The sequence below is a fragment of the Brienomyrus brachyistius genome, unplaced genomic scaffold (genome assembly GCF_023856365.1).
Source record: "Brienomyrus brachyistius isolate T26 unplaced genomic scaffold, BBRACH_0.4 scaffold36, whole genome shotgun sequence".
Lineage (NCBI taxonomy): Eukaryota > Metazoa > Chordata > Actinopteri > Osteoglossiformes > Mormyridae > Brienomyrus > Brienomyrus brachyistius.
The window spans coordinates 3230169-3250346 of NW_026042311.1; the positions used below are offsets into that span (position 1 = coordinate 3230169).

At 44.7% G+C, this 20178-nt stretch overlaps 1 protein-coding gene across 2 annotated transcripts; it reads left to right on the plus strand.

Annotated features, from left to right (window-relative positions):
• The first annotated feature begins 10476 nt into the window (after positions 1 to 10476).
• LOC125721997 (G-protein coupled receptor family C group 5 member B-like) lies at positions 10477 to 14077 on the plus strand. 2 transcript variants are annotated; one of them, XM_048998252.1, is made up of 5 exons: positions 10477 to 10546; positions 11324 to 11909; positions 12218 to 12298; positions 12763 to 13719; positions 14019 to 14077. In XM_048998252.1, the coding sequence occupies exon 4, from the start codon at positions 12765 to 12767 to the stop codon at positions 13674 to 13676; it is 912 nt and encodes a 303-aa protein (XP_048854209.1). In that variant the 5' UTR covers positions 10477 to 10546; positions 11324 to 11909; positions 12218 to 12298; positions 12763 to 12764; the 3' UTR covers positions 13677 to 13719; positions 14019 to 14077. The 2 variants fall into 2 exon arrangements, with proteins under 2 accessions (XP_048854209.1, XP_048854210.1); XM_048998253.1 differs by lacking the exon at positions 10477 to 10546 and having other exon boundaries at positions 11199 to 11587; positions 11836 to 11909.
• Positions 14078 to 20178: the final 6101 nt, after the last annotated feature.

The window sequence follows — 20178 nt, forward strand, 5'->3', positions numbered from 1 at the left end:
GATTTGCTGGCCAGATTTATTTATGAATCATAAACATGTTGTGGGCTATATAAGTAAAGTCAGGGCTCTCAAGTCTTATGCATTGACTGTGAGACACTTGCATTTCAACCAGTTCACATGCTCACGCGCCGCACCTTATGTTTGTCAAGCTGAGAAGTAAGGGTTAGGGTTATAATTATCAATAAATAATGTACTGGATGTTTATTTGCATATCATGATATGGTGCAGCCTTTTAATAAGTTTCTGTTTTTCTGTTAATCCTTCATGGTGTTGAATAAGTCAGCAAGCATAAGTGTAAGGCTAGTGAGTGACTGGTGTTTTCGGGGGAGACTCCCTAGAGCTGGAGAGAAATACCTTAAGGCACGGGATGAAAAATCCCAAATCTTCCAGGAAAAATGTCAGCATTATATGTATTTGCCACACTGAACAGAACAAAAAATTCCTTAGGGAATCACTCGCCTACCATAGTCACTATACTACTCAGAACGCCTGGCAGCCACCAAATCAAACATAGGAAAAGGTCCAGATTTATAGCGTTAGAATGTGGTAGAAACTAATATCCACAACGTACCATCCTAGAACACACTGTGTTCTAAAATTTAAGCCCAATTAAAATCTGAATATTAAATGAGGAAAATAATTTGATTTGTTCTTCTATCCCAAGTTGTGGTCTAAAAGCAATAAGACCACGATCCATTATATCTGCTTTGGGGAAAATGCACTCCTGTAGCCACTAGGGGAGCTCTCACCTCTTCTGGGCCCAGCTAAATAATTATGTTACGCATTCTAACAAGCTTTATTATCTGTGTCAATAAGCACTGCTTTCACACTAACACTCCTGCTGAGAGGCTAGTTTGATTACCAGTCTTGCCCTTGTCATTAGGAACACATGAGAATTTGCGCAGTGCTGTTTCACAGTGGATTCTCACTGGTTTTCCCCAAGACTGGTACGATACATTTTATTCAGTTTCATACCACAAGTTATTGCAAGAGAGATCAATTGGTTTACTTTTATACTGGTGCAAGGAAACTATTATTATGATGGTGGGTTATCAAACACAGTAGCTGGCTACCTCAGACATAAGACGCCCATTATGTACCTGTGCGTCACCTATATGGGCTTGGAATCTATATCAATTGAAATAATTATTCATAGCCCAGATAGCATCATGTTATTGTTTCAGCGTTGAAGTATAGTTAAATGCATTGAATTATGGTCAGTGATAAATTATCAGCATTGAAACTGAATTGATTTTTGGTCAGATGTTCAATATTGAAAAATTAATGGTGGCGAAACCTTGATATAAAGTGACTTTTTCAACATTGAAAATAAGATGCTGAGTTAACATCAATATTATTGAAAATAAAAATGGAAAAATGAATTTATGGGGGGCGGCATGATGGTGCAGTGGTTGGCACTGTTGCCTCACACCTCTGGGACCCGGGTTTGAGTCTCTGCCTGGGTCACATGTGTGGAGTTTGCATGTTCTCCCCATGTCGTCGTGAGGTTTCCTCCGGGTACTCTGGTTTCCCCCCACAGTCCAAAAACATGCTGAGGCTAATTGGAGTTGCTAAATTGCCCGTAGGTGTGTGTGTGAGAGTGACTGGTGTGTGAGTGTGAGTGTTTATTCACATGCATCAAAAGAAACATAAGACAACATACAATTTCACTGAGAAAGAGAAAAAAAATCAGTCTTGTCGTCTCTTTGGGTCCGGCCACAGAATTTCATCAACATCACATGCAATGCTTTCTAGTCCAAGGCACCGGGGAAACTCTCCTGGAGTGCCTTATCCAGGCCTGACATGATGCCTGGTAAATATCCTCGCATGCCTCCTCCATTGCCTGTAAAAGAGCCATGCGTTGATGGGGATGACGATCATAGACCTTCCAGCACCAGGCAGAGAAGAATTCTTCAATCGGATTCAAGAATGGAGAGTAAGGCGGAAGGTTGAGTACAGTGAAGAGTGGGCGACTGTAAACCAGTTGCAAACTAAAGCAGTCCTATGGAAACTAATATTGTCCCATATGATGACATAACTGGTCTGTGAACATTAGTGAGCATATGATGTAGGCTGTCCAGGAATGTAATAATGTGTGCAGTGTTACATGGGCCCAGGGTTGCATGATGGTGAACAAAAACCGTTCTGACTTATAGCTGCACACATAGTTATGTTACCACCACGCTGTCCTGGGACATTGGTTATGGCACCGTGTCCAGTAATGTTCCTGCCATGCCAACGCGTTCACTGTTTCTTTCAAAAGGGACTCTGTAAATGTGCTTCATCCTGATTCTGTTGCATGCCAGTACACGAGATAATGCAGAGATGCTCACATTGTTCATGTTTTGGGAGGTGGTGTCATCCTCTATTATACGCTGCTGTATTTCTCATAGCCTAATGGAATTATTTGTGATCACCATACTAACTATATGGGTCTCTCGTTCTTCAGTGAACATTCTTCCTCTGCCCCCAGATTCTGGATGTCTAGCAGGTCTGTAGAGTAACCATTTCAGTTTTTACCTGTACAGCATTGTTGTGTTTCTCATTAGAGTATAGTACTATTACAAAACGTACTGTGAAGTAACTGTACTAACCGATTCTCATTACAGTATGGTACCACTACAAAATGTACTGTGAAGTAACTGTACTAACCGATTCTCATTTGGAACCGTCCTTATGATGCCTGCTACAGCGTAGCGGCTCAGGTCAGGCTGAACCCATTGGCCAGCTTCCCTCAGGGTCATTCCATGGTTGATCACATGATCCACTGTTGTAGCTCTGATGACATCAGTTATTATATTTCTTCTTACCCTTCCTCCTTCCTCTTCACCTCCTCATCCTCTAAATTCACCTCCTAGTCTTCATCCTCTTCCGCGCCCTTCTCTAATTCTCACTCTTCTCAGTCTTCCTTCTCCCTCCATTGTTCTCCACACTGAAAGCTTACTGTACCTGTGGCTTATTTATAGCGCTCATGCTGATTGCTAATTATCTAAAACCGTTTTCACATGTGACAGTGTGGCCAGACAGTTGGCAAAATAGTGTAAACAATAGCCGTCAAATGTGTATAGTTTTACTAGGAGTGTGTTGGTCATTTGGAAATTGTGTAAAAAAGTGAGTTGTGTTTACAGTTCCGCAAAAAGAGTGCTGTGCAGTGGATTGTATTTACACATTTGCAAATTGTGTGTTACAAAAGTGCCAACTGAGTGCAAAACAGTGAGTAATGCTATAACTATTAATAGTTTTATAAGAATCATTTTTAGTGTTTAAACATTCAGAAAAACTGTAAAAAAATTAAACGGGGGTGACTGTCCATTAAGCAAATCTGCAATCCTATTACACGTAGCATGACACAGTACTGTTTTTGACTTTTTCTTTTAATTCACCGCGATTGTGATGAATGGGGCAAGAGAACAAAAACCACAGAAATGGCTCTTTGCATGCTAGCTAGTGACTACGCGAGATGGTATAGTCTCTGTGGTTTAACTAGAGAAGGCTTGGAGGAAAATGCTGTGGAAAACTGATTATTTTGTGTCTTCTCTATGCCTGGGCTCTCTAGGAAAAGCATAGAGACCATATGTATCTTTACAATTGTGGAGATTTCTGTGGGGTGCACATATATAATATATATCAAATTTATATTATATAGATTATATCTAAGCATCATTCATACTCGAGTGAGAAGACAATTATAAATCCATGTTATGAAAAGGTTTCTGTGTCGGAAAGGTACAGAAAGAGCCTAACGCAGGTTTACAGGAAACAAAGGTGTGGTGTAGAACACAAGGACATGGACAGAGAAAGGCAATGGCACAACCCCTCAATATGATCAATTCATCTACTCTGTGTCGTCCTCCCAGCTGTCAAAGTAATTGTCAGCAAATGATGTACTTGACACGTGCATTATTTACGTGTCAAGCCGTTCGGACGTTTTAACATGTCTTAAAACTACGTGTTAACGCAGCCAATCTGAACGTCTTAACACGTTTAAAATTGGGTGCTACCACTTTATCGGTTTTGAGGGGAAGCCCTGCAGACAGTCATTGCAAGAAGAGAAAAATGTTCCTCGGTCACTAGATAATGACCTCAGGTGGCTGATTGACTGTCAATGCCTGATCTGTTCCATGTTTTTACAGTTTTTTATTAGATTTGTTTAAAATACGTGGGAAAAAAATTAACAATGCAGTCACAGAATAATCATTTTGCATTTTAAAATAGTTTAATACTGTAGCACAGGAACAATACATGCAAAAGTATGGCAAGGCGTTTTAACATTTAATCGCTAGACTGGATATGTATTGCAGATATCTATCTTCCTAGTCAAAGAGAGCATTTCAGATATCCACAATGACATTCTTCCTATCCACAATTGTCATTTCAGATATCTAGAATGGCTATGCGACGTACATCCGGTAAAATATAAGGCAGCTAAATTATTGATGCCATTCATACTGTTGCTATGACCGTTCACTATAAACTCCTTATTACAAATAAATGAATAACTACATACGTTTCTTTGCTGAATATATAGTTTTTGCTGTTAATGCAGAACAGAAAGTGATCAAAATGATAAGTTTAGCTCATCTGCACTGTTCACCACAAAGACACCAGTGCAATTAAATCAGTATTAGCCAGATTTACCATTTTTGCTCCAGTTTCATTAAATGTTAAAACTGCCAGTTATACTTTGTAAAGATTTAAAGATAACTGTTCTGCCAGTTTAAAGAAACCCGTGATTCACCCCTCCACAAATGGACTGTGCTGAAAACAACATCACAGTCACGTTTGACACGTAATACATATGTTGCCTATACGTATTAACAACGTAGGACTCACATGGCTGAACGTAGAGACCACGTGACTACAACGTACAGGGCACGTACTGCATACGTATAGCCCTTACGTCAAAAGGGGTGTGTACGTTTATGCCAACCAATAGCATAGATGCATTAAAGGTACAAATGTCTTTAGAGGTTCAAATTGGCCACATTAACATGCAGTTTTAAGACGTGTTAAGATATCCGAATGGCTTAACACGTAAATAATATACGTGTTAAGACGTAATTTGTTTGACGTGTTGACATGGGCGTAAAAGTAGACGTTAAGTCCCAAATGGCCTTCCATAACAAAGTGGTCTTTCAAAATAAAATCAATACTTATGTTTAATCAATTAGCCTATGATTACGGTTTAAAAGAAAATTGCGAAGAGCCATTTTCTTTTGCATCCCAATAATTTTGATTTCATACATCATAAATAAAACCACATATTTGTTGATAGTGATGTATTTGTGATTTTTTTTCTATAGATCATATGCAGTATAAGGAGTCCCTTAGATGTCAGGGTGAGAAAATATATTTTTAATTGTTTTGTTTTTCCTCTCAATACTTTTCCTAATAATAATAACTGTACTCTGTCCATTTAAAGTACAAAAGTTAGAATTAATGGATTAATAAGTATAAACCAAAATAATACAGACATGTCCAGTTACGTGTACTTTACTGTTTACAGTAACTGGCAGTCATTGGACATAGTGCAATTATTATTATCATCATTATTTGTTATTATTATTATCCATCCATTTTCCAAACCGCTTATCCAACTGGGTTGTGGGGGGTCCGGAGCCTATCCCGGAAGCAATGGGCACGAGGCAGGGAACAACCCGGGATGTGGGACCAGCCCATCGCAGGGCACACTCACACACCATGCATTCACACATGCACACCTACAGGCAATTTAGCAAGTCCAATTAGCCTCAGCATATTTTTGGACTGTGGGAGGAAACCGGAGTACCCGGAGGAAACCCCACGACGACATGGGGAGAACATGCAGTAATGGGGGTTCAAATCCCCAGACAGCGCCACCCACTGGGCCACATAGCATTTCATTTATCTGCAAATGTATATTTAAACCTTTGAGGTCCTTCTTTGCAAGCAGAGATCAGGTCACTGAAATCTGAAGCAGTGTGTTACTAATCTTACTAAAGCATGACAGAAGTGCTCACTTCTTTAATATTTATTCTGTGATCAAAGCATTGACTGCAAAAAACAAGGAGACCATAACATCTCTAAAAGGTGAAAACCCTAAATGTCAAGCGCCCCCTACTGGCTGGCTGCAGTACCATTATTAGCACCACCCATCCCCATGTCTTTCAGTGGTAAGAGGCGATTTTCCACATCACTTTCACTTTGCCCCCCCCCTCCCCCCCCAAAGGGGGTTCTTTGTTTCTACTGTGCAAAATAAGTAAGTAAGTAATACTTCAAGGTATTTTGTGTCATTAATGTATGATTTAAATGCAGGTAGTTTTATTACAGTCAGCTTTTATTCACAGTGAGTAGCTTGTCATCATGAAGAGGAAGTGTGACAATCGTGAGTTTTTGGGCAACCACAGAAAAGCAGGAAAGTAAGTAGAGACAGTGAGATAATTAGTGCCAGTCAGATGATAGACGTATACAGTATGTGAGTCAAGGGTTCTTCATATATTAATCATTCCCATTCAGATAACAAATCCTGAGAGATCCATTCCTGAGCATCATGCCAAGAAACACCACTTGTTTACTGATAACTGCTTTCATGTAAATTCTGCTGTGCTGAGAGTAAAGATGAAGAGGGAGAGACAGCAAGAGGCTGCTGACGGCAGAAAATGCAGGTGACATGGAGGGGAGTGGGGCGGCATGGTGGTGCAGTGGTTAGCACTGTCGCCTCACACCTCTGGGACCTGGGTTCGAGTCTCCGCCTGGGTCACATGTGTGCGGAGTTTGCATGTTCTCCCCGTGTCGTCGTGGGGTTTCCTCCGGGTACTCCGGTTTCCCCCCACAGTCCAAAAACATGCTGAGGCTAATTGGAGTTGCTGGATTGCCCATAGGTGTGCATGTGTGAGTGAATGGTGTGTGAGTGTGCCCTGCGATGGGCTGGCCCCTCATCCTGGGTTGTTCCCTGCCTCGTGCCCATTGATTCCGGGATAGGCTCCGGACCCCCCGCGACCCAATAGGATAAGCGGTTTGGAAAATGGATGGATGGATGGATGGATGGATGGAGGGGAGTGAGAAAAGGAGCAAATATTGATGGTTAAGAGTGAATAATGACGTCACAGCAGCCTGATCCTGATGTTAGTTTAATATGCTTCTTAGTTTGGCCTGTGCTGTGTATTTCAGATACAGCATTTAAGCAGGGAGACTGAGTGTGAGACAGAGACAGTGACAGAGAGAGAGAGAGAGAGAGAGAGCAGACAGGCAGATGAAGATGAAGGTGTATTAGGGAGGAGGGGGGAGGAGCTTGGACCTTCACCAGATCAGCCAAATGTAAATGTCACGTCTATCAAACAGGAGACTCTGCTTTCAGGAGAAATGGTTTAAAGATCACACTGGGCTCCCTTACAGCCCCCCCTCGTCTTAAGGGGGGTTCTTTGTTTCTACTGTGCAAAATAATTTGTAACACAAATGTCTAAACTGGCATGAAAGACACATTCAGCTCTTGTGAAGACTGGCATGTGAAACTGGAAAAGGCACTGGGGAAATTCAGTGCACATAAAGACAGGCAGTGCCACAGATTAGCACTGATGACATGGATTCAGAAGATCAATCCTGTTAATATTCAACCTTCAGATGAGCTGGAAAGAGCAGCAGCAAGTGAGGAAAAATCTTCTGAAGTTAAGTACTTGGCACGGCAAGGCCTGGCTTTTCGAGGTGTTGGTAAGGAGAGTGGGAATTCTGATCCTTCCTGATCCTTTTGGTTTTGATGTGTGTGTTGTAATAAACCCTATTTTCCACCCGTGTCATGTACTGCCGCAACCAGAAGAGGGCAGAAGATATGGCACAAAAACAAAGGAAGAAGCCTAACTTTAAAAAAACTTCAAAAAACATCAAGACTCATCCAGCATAGGGTGGTGGGTTAACGAATAACACAAACAATCAAAGAATAAGCAAACAAATGAGAGAAAAGATGCAGAGATGACTGAGAAGCAGGGGATGACTGGAGAAAAGACGACAGGACCAGAAGACAGGAGGGATACAGGGAGAGCGGAGAAGACAGTATAACTGAAGAATGGGAGAAGAGGAGAGACCGCAGAGGAAGGAGAACATAGATGACTGGAGGGGAGGGAATATAGGAGCAACAGAGAGAAGGAGGAAGGGCTGCGGAGGAGAAGACAGGATAAGAGGGGAAAATGTGAGCAGAGAAGAACAAACACCCCCACTGCCCACCAAAGTGCACTTGTAAGTAAACCACAATTTTAGCTTTGGGCTCAATATCTGGACTTGTCTCTGTGTAGCAATGCATAGAATCCCTGACACTGGTTATGACTGTACTGTATTAGTCCTAAACCTGCCATTATAGTGTAAGAAGAAAAGATTTTTTTTTTTAATAAATAATTTTAAAAAAAGGTAGAGCGATGTAGCCCCCGGAGAAGTCCACCCCCCCAAAGCCCTGTTTGTTCCCTTCTAGCTACCAGATAAAACTCACAATGCACCCCAACGCCACCTAACTTCTCTTCCACATGATGCACCTTATTTACCCTTTGAATCCTGTCTATTATTGAGCGTTTTTCTATCCATTTGATTATCAGCTTATTACACTGTATGTACATTAGTCAGCCATTTTCCGGACAGTCTGGGCTACTCAGATATGTCATAATTCGATTTGTAAATGCTGACAGTCTTGATATTATCCTTCTTATTAGGAAAAACTACTTCTGCATATAGATATTTCTAAATTTTTAGTCTCATCTAATATAAAAATTGGCAGATAGTACAAATATAATCTTATAAATGCTGAGATTAGAGTATCTGCGATGCAGGAATGCAGGGGTTTCATTGGGGCCCTTTCTATGGCTTAGTACTGTGAAGGAGTACATGGTTAGTGCCAGGCGCAAATGAATATCTTTGATTTTGCATCCATTTGGTAACTTGTTGAAGTTGTCTGATAGTCAGTAATACATGGTTTAATTAATATAATTCTTTATTTACTACTTTATAACATCTGAAAGAAACTGAAATAGGAAAGCTTATTTTAATTTATGGTCCACTGGATAAACACAGACATTACAGACGGTTTTAGAGTCTAATGCTGAATGTTTTTTGCTATCATTTTTCTGCCTGCATATGCTATGATTGGTGCAGTGAAATTTGAGAATGTGTTTGTGGTCAGTATCATAGCCTCAGACAACAAACCAACGCTGTAGCGCGTCACTGTGTTTACATGTGAGAGGGGTTCCAGTTACATAATGGACTCGTTCTAATTGTTTTGACGGAGCTCGACAAACCTAAAAAATAAATGCTGGTTTTATCAAAAACTATGTCATATAGCTATATTCCAGATTTATTACAGCCAAACACATCTCGGAGCTCCGAGGAACCTCCTTCTCCTTATATTTCCCTCTATCCCACTCTTCTCATCCCTCCATCCCTCAAATACTGTGTAATGATGATATGTGTGCATGTGGAGGGTGAGGGATGGGCGTGGAAGGTAATAGTTAATTAAGTGGCTACACCTGGGTTGTGAGGGATCTGGGGTTAATAGAGGGAGTGGGAGGCGCGTTAGGGAGATTTGGTCTGGTAGGCACCGTACACGTTGGGTCCCGGGGGAGGTGCCGCTCGCATGCCGTTTAGGGCGGCCGGCGGTGAAGCCAGAGAGTGGGCGGTAGGGACAGTTCCCGGTGCGGTAGGGCGAGGACAGTCAGGACAGTGGGGGTAGGAGGCTATGACCACTGCTTAGACGGTGTGGTCGATAGATGGGAGTAGCGGCACCCTCATAGGGACGGATTGGCGGTGGGGGGGTGGGATTCCCTTTCCGTGGGACGTTCTAGGTGATGGACCGGTGTGATTGTTCCTTCCCCGGGGGAGGGTCCTGATCCCTGGGGGGGAGGGGGTGTTCTGTTTTAACTATGTCTTTATTGTATGTGTGTTACGTGTGGTTTAAATGCGCAGTGTAACCGCTTAGGGTCGGGACAGGACTATATACAGTAGGCGGTTCTGGTCCCGTAACGCTTGCCTGTGCCCGAAGTGTGGGGATTACTGTGCATTGCAGTGCTATTGGTGTGCCGTGCCCTAATAGGGATGTTGTGTGGTGCGGGATTTACTGTGTGGTAGCGTGGGTTAACACACGCTTAAAAAGGGGTGGTCTGCTACGGGGAGAAAGCGGGACCGAACTCTTTGTGAATCCAGATCCGACCCAACGGGTCGCTGCATGAATTGTACTGAATAAAAGTATCTTTGTACTTTTAGCTGCAGTCTGGTGGTGATCTGTTCTCCTTTCACAGCCTCTGACGCTAGTTTAGGTTAGTTGCACTGGTGGCAGCGGTGGGATCATTTCTTTCCTTTGTGGTTTTCCCGTTTAGAAATCTAAAATTAGCTTTAACATGTCGGAGGCCGAGGATAGTGTACAATCTCCTAATTATGAGGGCGCTGATTGTCCTGTTACGTCTAGAGAGTGTTTTCTCAATCTCCCGGTGGCCCCGCCTGCTCACCCAATATTTATACCAGAAACTTTTAATGGTGTGGGGCGTGAGTGGTCTGACTGGTCGGAACAATTTGATCTGGCGGCTGAGGTAAACAGGTGAGATGATTCTCTGAAAATTAAGTTTATGTCTTTGCTATTGTGTGGCCGTGCTAGGGAGATGCTAACTACATCAAAAACCAAATGAATTAAAAAACGCGGAAAATAATGTTGAAATGAAAATATATTTTTTGACAGCGATCGACGACCTGTAATATTTTTGACGATGTCGCTGCTATATCGCTATTTGTAAAAAAAAAGAAGGAAAAAAATAGTTACTGGAAAAGCTACAGCGTTTTAAAAGTATTTGCTCTACCGATAAGCTACTGAAAGAAGTAAAGTTAGTAGCGTCGATTATTTTAGTTAGCTACTCCACAACACTGGACATAAAAATAACTGAACAATGTTAACATTTTCGTAATTTAAGCCCTCTCAACAGAAGCACTTTAATGAGAATATTTGAAAAATTAACTGATAACATATCAGTTATCTATATTTTTTTAATTTACTTTGAAAACAGACTCAAATTAAGCCTATACGAAAAATTCAGAAGCCTATACAGTCTCAAATGAAGCCTGTTGCGTTTTTATACAATCGGTCTGGGATTCCGCTTAACGTCACGCCCGAAGCTCACACTTTGATTGCAAACGGGAAGAAACATAACTATTGTCACGTACATCGGCGGGTCATCAATTAAGCCTGCATACGGGAGACTACAAAGGGACAGCACACGCAACGGGGGTTGCGAAGTATTGCCAATGTTTCATTTCTATATCGAGCGCTTGCTTGTCCAGTGTCATTCCCTCGTTCCTTACCTTGCCTGCCTTCCTTTCCCAGAGCAGCCCTCGTCCCTGAACCTCCCGTCCTGCCTTCCCTGCCAGCCCCAGGATCTCTCGTCTCCCCTTCCCTTCGTCTCCGTGTCCTGTGCCTGCCTGTTGGACTGGATCTCCCCGGCTACCGAATCTACCTTCTGTCCCCGACCATTCTTCTTGCCTGGCCCATTGAAAGCCTGTTACCTGCTCGATCTAATAAAGATCGCGCTGTTCCGCATTCCTGGGTCCGCGTTTCCCTGCCGAGGGTGTCCTAACAATTATGTCTCCAGTAATAATTTTCTGCTAATAGCATTAATTCTCTTATTTCGGTATCGGTGTACTGCATGTACATGTTATCACCATCAAAGAAAAAAACGCGTTATGACTTATCAGTCATTATTATTGTTTTTGTCGTTTATTTAATCGTGTAGCAATACTGCCACTTGTCATATTATTAATTGCGTATTTATATAATATTAACCAATGACCAATCTCTGTATCTTACTAGCATCTTTTGCGCATTTGTCTTTGTATCAGCCGTAGCGGTCTGCAGGGGGAATCGCAGAAGCTGGAGTTTCTTAGAGCGCTGCATGGGTTTGGACAAACATTAGGTATTGGTAATATTACTGGACAAAAATATATCGTTATTGGTGTCCACCAAAGTTTCCAGCACTAGCTACAAGAAATGAGATTGAATGCATTTGCTCGTTTTTATTTGTATTTATTTTTTAAAAAGTTTCTTACATTATATCCGTGCTTTTTAAAGGTTATATCTCAATTTTTCAAAAGTAAACACAAAAAGGATGACACTTGATGCCCCCTCCCTGCCCCCACCCTATTTAGAACGTTAGCGTTCCATTACGTAAAAAATGCAGCACTACGTCATGATGCACCGCTTATAAATAATCTGTTTGATAAGGGAGAAGCAAACACAAACGATTCGTGAGTGCATCGTACGTGTTGTAAGAGCAAGTGAAGCTGAAAGACATTGACAGTGAAGGTAAGGCCTCCCCTTCAAAATGTATACTTCACTCAGATCAAAGGTCTTAAACTAAAAAAAACGCTGGGAGATGCTAAACTCCTGACCGCAAAACATGCAGACTGGCGGGTGTCAATTGCGCTGGAATGACATTACATGGTTTTAATTTTTCTCTGATATCGGCCGGCCATATACAGTAATTTGTTTGAGACCCCTGAATTTAAATAATAATTATTTTTTATAACGATGGTGGCCTATATAATGTGCCGATTTACTTGTGAAGTTGTTCAGCTGGTTGACATGGCATTGATTACTGCTTTTTAAGAAAGTGCATGTAGTCTCACACTGCAGAAGTCCATTGCTCAGCTGTCAGCATGCTCAGCGTGTCGCCTGTGATGTGTCCTGCACAGCAGCAGGCTACATTGCGTTTAATGGACTAATACTTCTTCAACCCATTAAATGATTCCTTTCTCTCTCCCTGCCAGTGATGGCTCCCTCTATCAATCTCTTCACCTTCCTCGTCCTGTCCCTGGTGGGGGGCAGCTCTTCATGGGACGAAGCTTCTCCTTGCGGATCCGGCTCCATCCTGACAAGGCCCTACACGGCCTTGTGTGAGCTGGATGCGGTGTGGGGCTTGGTGGTGGTGGTGGCGGCAGCGGCGGCGGCCCTCGCCTCGCTGATCCTGCTCCTGGTGGTACTGTGTCGCCTGCGGAAGATCACAGAGGCTGAGGAGCGCAGCGGGGTGGCGCCGCTACTCCTGCTGCTCGCTGCCATACTTGGGCTCTGTGGCCTCAGCCTGGGATACATCGCTGAGCACCAAGAGAGCCTCTGCTTCGCCCGGCGTGTCCTGAGGGGGGTGTTGCTTGCTATCTGCAACACCTGCCTAGTGTTCCAGGGTCTGCGACTGCGCCGGTTGGGACAAGGTGCTCATAGCCCCAGCACAGGTCAACTGATGGGGCTGGCGGTGGCCTTGGCCGTGGTGGATCCGGAGTGGATCCTTCTAGCCACGATGTCCACGTGCCAGCCAGCCTGTGATTACCAGCCGCTGGACTTTGCGCTGGCCACCACTTATGTGCTGGTCCTGCTCCTGGCAGCATTGGTGGGGGCGGCCTGCAGTCTGTGGAGGCAGCAGCCACGGTGGAGGTGCAGGACCATGTGGCTGCTCATCACCTGCCTGGCCTCAGTCCTGCTGTGGGTGGCCTGGATCACCTTCTGCCTGTATGGCAACGCGGCGCTTGGCCTGTCCCCAACATGGGACAACCGGGTACAGGCAGTGGTGCTGCTGGCACAGGCATGGCTGCTCATACTGCTGCACGCTGCTCCTGAGGTCCACGCCACCTTACGGCCCGCATCCCGCATGAGAGAGGCCAATTTAGAGGAGGGCCTTTCTCACCTGTAGTTTGGAGCAAACCGGGACTTCGTGTTCAGTGACAACAACTCAGGTATGGTACTTTGTTTTCGCTTCTTTGACCTACTCTGTGACTCTGTGTGTACTTGAGAGAGAGCATAGCCCTCGCTCTTTCCTCACATGGAGCCCCTACTGGAAGTCTGTGGAACAGCAGCATATAAACAAGGTCTATGGACCTTTCACTGTAACTCAGATCTCACTTGAGCAGAGCTTAGGTACCATGGCTGCATGTGCCCCCCCCCCCCCCCCAACAATCCCAATAAAAAATGTGAAGTATGACTACTGCACTGCTGAAGGATGTTTACATGATCAATATCTGTCTCTCTCCTGCAGGTGTCCTCCCCAGCCCCCAGGAAACATTACATTTTAAATAAATAATATATATATCATCATCTCTGGAAGTGGTGTGTTTTTTTAGGGTTAAAAAGTTGAGAAACATTCAATGGTCATCATCATACCATATATCAGTAGCCCAGCCACTGGTCAGTTCCTTCACTCTACTGTTACAGACTTTCATGAAAACATTTTTTTAATGTGGGTGTTTTACCTGTATGATATGCTTGCCCTTTGTACTGGACATAAAATAGAATTAAATTTTTACATTATATTACTCATACAACAGGCGACATGGTGGTGCAGTGGTTAGCACTGTTGCCTCACACCTCTGGGACCCGGGTTCGAGTCTCCGCCTGGGTCACATGTGTGTGGAGTTTGCATGTTCTCCCCATGTCGTCGTGGGGTTTCCTCCGGGTACTCCGGTTTCCCCCCACAGCCCAAAAACATGCTGAGGCTAATTGGAGTTGGTAAATTGCCCATAGGTGTGCATGTGTGAGTGAATGGTGTGTGAGTGTGCCCTGCTATGGGCTGGTCCCACATCCTGGGTTGTTCCTTGCCTCATGCCCATTGCTTCCGGGATAGGCTCCGGACCCCCCGCGACCCAGTAGGATAAGCGGTTTGGAAAATGGATGGATGGATGGATTACTCATACAAACACACACATCTGTAGGTTCTCAACTCTAGGTTTATATCAAACACATTAAAGCCAAACAAATGCAAAAAGTCCATGTATCGTTTGTCCTTGGGTTTTCCAGTCCAAAACGAAATCAGGAAAACTAAACAACAGCAGCGTTTTTTGGTTTTTCTGTCAGAAGGGGAAAAAGCGAAAAGCAGAAAACAAAAAATCAGGCTTCATATTTTATCCTAAAATGTAGAAAATATTACAAAAATACACCATTCTAAGGGTGGGTGTTTCCAAGCTTATGACTGGGACTGTTAATGTTGTAAAATTAAGATAAAGTTCACATTAGGCTGTATCTTACATCTCTGGTATCTGTTAGATCTGAATTTACTCATAGAAAAGAAACAAAAAAAGGTGATTTTACGGTTTTCCCATTTGGTTTTAAAACAGAAAAACAACAAATTTATTTTTGTATGACGCGTTATCCCAACAATACATTGTCTCAAAGCGCTTTACAGCATCCCCACCCAAAGCCCCCAGTGAGTAAGACATAGGTGACAGTGGCAAGGAAAAACTCTCTAGAAGGAAGAAACCTTGGGAGGGACCAGACTCAAAGTGGGAGCCCATCCTCCAGGGGCCGGCAGGGAGAGTCGAATAGAGAGATGGTTAAGTGCCAAGTCACATTGTCCAAACCATAGGATTTGAGGCACAACCGGGGAGCAGGGAGGTGATGACAAGCCCGTGCCGACTCTCCTTCCAATCGCCAGGCAACCAGAAGTAATTAGGCAGCGGGTCATACATGGAAGATGGCACAGGCAGAACGCGAGCTGGATGCAAGGACGTCATGGGTACATGTCACATGTAGCAGGGTGTGCTGAAAATCTTGATAGATTGAGGTCTCCAGGCAGCACACCCCAGGAGGAGTTGGGGAAATAAAATGTGCAATTAGTCAAAGTATAGGGGAGACTATAGGCAGTGCTAACAGTTAGGTGAGTGCAATATGAAGTGCAAAGTGCAAGCTCCGGCAGATATGGCAATGGCAGCATAAGTAGGAGGGAGAGGCAAGTGGGAATGCAGGCATGGGGAGTCCCTGACATGTCAGCACTCCAGTTCCACAAGGGATAGTGAAGCTAGAGTGACAGACTGACAGTTCAGTTTATCTAAAGCCAATGGCATCGAACGCCACCCAGCTCTACACCTCACACTGTAGGTCTGACTGGTGGCAGCGGTGGGATCATTTCTTTCCTTTGTGGTTTTCCCGTTTAGAAACCTAGAATTAGCTTTAACATATCGGAGGCGGAGGATAGTGTACAATCTCCTAATTATGAGGGCGCTGATTGTCCTGTTATACGTGTAGAGAGTGTTTTCTCAATCTCCCAGTGGCCCCCCTGCTCACCCAATATTTATACCGGAAACTTTTAATGGTGTGGGGCGTGAGTGGTCTGACTGGTCGGAACAATTTTATCTGGCGCCTGAGGTAAACAGGTGGGATGAGTCTCTGAAAATTAAGTTTATGTCTTTGCTGTTGTCTGGCCGTGCTAGAGAGATGTATAGTGGGATGCCGAGTGACGCTAAAAGTAATTATGGGTTGTTAAAAGCGGCTATGGCAAGGTGTTTTGAACCTGGTGATAGTAGTGATTGGAATAGAGCTAGTTTTACCGCCCGTCGCCGCCTGCATAGCGAGACGGCAAGGGAATTTGGTAACGCCTTACGGAGATTAGCCGCTAGGGCTATCCCACGGCTGATCATCGGATTTGTGATCTGTTGGCAAGAGACCAATTTATTACGCATTTTGCTACCGGTGATTTTCGGGTTAGCCTGTGTAGTGCCAAGCCTAATACGCTGGAAGATGTCATTGAACTTGCTTCTGAAATGGAGTTGATGAGAAGTTTGGAGCAGACTTCTTTGCCACCTGACGTTAAAGTGCGGGGAGTGGTGGAGCATAAATTAGAAAGGGATGAACAAATGGAGGTGTTGTTGGGGGTGGTAGAGGAGTTAAGGCAGGAGGTAAAATCGCTTCGTACCACGGTGTCTAAGATGCAAGAGGGGATGAAAAGCTTTCTAAGTAAATATGGGGTGGTGTTGGATTTTGGTAGGAAGGAGTGTCGGGTTATGGGTCAATTATTACCTCTCCTTGTGCCAGCAGATGTGGACAAGCCTCGGGTCATCATGGTTCCAGAAGATACTGTAATCCCACCCCCCTCGAAGTGAGGCAATCATTGCTGGTAAGGTGGAGAATACAGGTGGGGCTGCTTTTGAGGGTATGTTGGAGCCTTTGGATTCGGCATCTAGCCAGTGTAATATAATGATGGGGGGATGAGGGTAGGTACCTTGCATATGGGTATTGAGGTGAGTCGGAAAGCAGAGAATGTAGACCTGGGTGAGGATGAGGAGGATTCTGTTGTGCCCTGGACAGTCGATAGGCTTGTAACATATTTTGATTGCACCAGAAGGGGTTTGCCTCATCCGATATGACTGGTATTTATACCATGTTGCAGAAGAATTTGTCTGTATTTAGTGCCGGAGAGGGAGATTTGGGGAGAACTCGCCTGATGTTGTATAACATTGATACTGGTGAGGCGAAGCCGGTAAAGTTGCCTCCCCGCCGTGTCCCCCTCCATTTGCAGGAGGAAGTATCTGGTCACTTAAAGCAGATGCTGGAGAATAACATCATTCAGCCCTCGAATAGCCCTTGGGCAGTGCCGGTGGTTCTGGTACGGAAGCGAGATGGCGGCCTTCGGTTTTGCGTTGATTATCGCAAATTGAATGATGTTACCCGTAAAGACATGTACCCCTTACCCCGAATTGATGATGCGTTGGGTAGTTTGAGCAAGGCTTGCTGGTTTTCTACATTGGATTTAGCCAGTGGGTACTGGCAAGTCGAGGTGGATCCAAAAGATAAGCATAAGACGGCGTTTATCACTCGTCAGGCCTTTTCCAATTTAATGTGCTGAGTTTTGGCCTGTGTAACAGTCTGAGAACTTTTCAGCGTCTCATGGATTTAGAGTTGGCGAGTCTTCAGTGGACTACCTGTTTGGTGTACTTAGACGATACAATAATATTTGGACGTACCTTTCAAGAACATCTGGACCATGTGGATGAGGTTATAACGAAATTGCGTCAGGCTAATCTGAAGGTTAAACCGGCGAACTGTAACTTGTTTGCCACAGAAGTGCAGTATTTGGGCCATATAATATCGGCTAGGGGTGTGAAAGCCGATCCGGCTAAAGTGGAAGCTGTGCGCCAGTGGCCGGTGCCTAAAAATCAGACAGAGGGGAGGAGTTTTGTGGGCCTTGCCTCTTATTGTAGGAGGTTTATTCGGGGTTTTGCTGAACTTGCTCGTCCTCTGCTCCAGCTGACCGAGAAGGGCAGACGGTTTACATGGACAGAAGCTTGTCAGGCAGCATTTGAACAGCTCAAACTTAGTTTGATGTCTGTACCAGTCCTGTCTTACCCCGACCCTAATAAAACCTTTATATTAGATACGGATGCGAGTGATGCAGGTATTGGGGCAGTATTGTCCCAGGTAGAAGGGGGACGGGAACAGGTGATAGCATATGCTAGTAGGGCTTTGACTAAACAAGAAAGGAAATATGCAACAACCAAGTAGGAGTTAAGTATGGTTACCTTCATAAAACATTTTAAATACTACTTGTTGGGGAAGGAGTTCGTCTTACGGGCAGATCATAACTCCTTAAGATGGTTGCATAATTTCCAAGGTTTAGAGGGGCAGTTGGCTAGGTGGGTGGAGCAGCTGGCCAGCTTCCAATATAAGAGAGTGCATCGGCCGGGTCGGGGACACGCTAATGCGGATGCCCTCTCTAGAGTGCCCGCTTTTCTGCCAGTAACCTCAGACTCACCGCCAGCTACCCAGGAAAAATGGGGAGAGGTGATATGTGCTGTGAGAGAGGTGTGTCAGGAGGCAGTGGCATGTCAGGAGGAGTGTGATGAGCTGGGGCAGGATCAGCAAGGAGATGCTGAGCTGCGGGAGATTTTTGCTTTAAAGGAAGGGAGGGAGGGCAGGTAGTCAGCCTCCAAATGAGTTGTGGAAATATGCATCAGTGTGGGATCAGTTGCAGGGTTCTAGGTTGGTACGATATCCACCTTTGCATTCTGATGCAGCAAACCAAGTCCAGGTTGTTATCGACAAGTCTTTGGTGCCAGAAATTTTGAGGCAGTTGCATGATGCTACCACTAGGGGTCATTTGGGAATACAAAAGTTGCAAGCAAAGGTGAAAGATCGCTTTTATTGGCTGGGATGGTTTGGGGATGTTAAGCACTTGTGTCGGGAGTGTGTGGATTGTGGTTCCCGGAAAGTGATGGGGAAACAGGGAGGTGCCCCGCTGCAGTCTGTTGTAACCGCTAGGCCATATGAACGGGTAGCATTGGACATTTTAGGGCCATTACCGGTAACTCCAGGGATGAATATGTACATTGTGGTCATTGGGGATTATTTCTCAAAATGGACTGAGGCATTCCCTCCCCCTAATCAGGAAGCTTCCACTGTGGCCCAGGTCTTGGCGGAGCAGTGGGTCTGTCGCTTGGGGGCCCCTCACTCTATCCATACAGATCAGGGCCGAAATTTTGAATCAAATCTATTCAACGAGGTGTGTCAATTGTTGAACATTCCAAAGACTAAGACATCAGCTTATCACCCCCAGTCAGATGGGATGATTGAGAGGTTTAACAGGACATTGTTGGCAATGTTGTCTCTCTTTCTGGAGGAAAATCAGTCCAATTGGGATGTTTTGTTGCCTTGTGTGATGATGGCTTACAGGAGTAGTATTCACTCTAGTACTGGGGTTACACCGTACAAGGTTGTTTTTGGGCAAGAGATAGTGTTGCCAGTGGATGTTATGTTGAATCTCAACGAGGGGGAAAGATTTTCCTTTGTAACGGAATATGTGGCCAGACTAGGGGACATATTGTCCACAGTGGTGGGAGCAGTGAAATGTCATCAGGCAAGAGCTTCGGGTAAGCAGAAGCAAGCGTATGACTTTAGAGCGCAAGTCCAGTACTATTCAGAGGGGGAACTGGTATGGGTTTGGAGGAAGGCTAGAAGACGGGGGTTATGTCCAAAGTTACAGAGGAGGTTTAAGCGTCCATATAAGGTGGTGGAAAGGATAACGGAGGTATTGTATCGAGTGGTACCAGTGGAAGGGGGAAGTGAGGTGGTGGTGCATTTTAATCGACTTAAACCATTTCTCTCTACTGTAACAGAGGCTGCCAATCAGGAGGGCAGAGACCAAGCGATGCCTGTTGGTACCCTGCCTGAGCTAAAAGATTCCCCCCCTGGTGGTGGCCATCCGCAACCACGGCCCTAAGTAGAAAAGGGTGGCGAGATGGAGGGGGGGTGCCAGGGCTAGAAGTGTGGGCAATGGCAGCGAATCGGCCAGAAGAGGCAAGTGCAATTGGACGAGGGCAGCAGGGGGAAGGGGACCAGCCTACCTGAACCTGGCGGAGCCGAGCCCGTAAGGTCCCTCCAGAGCCACACAGCGATGGGCCTGCTGCTATGCATGGGGCCAAGGAACAAGA

Excerpts from the sequence above, each read along its gene's own strand:
- LOC125721997 (XM_048998252.1), top strand. The coding sequence starts at position 12,765 with ATGGCTCCCTCTATCAATCTCTTCACCTTCCTCGTCCTGTCCCTGGTG.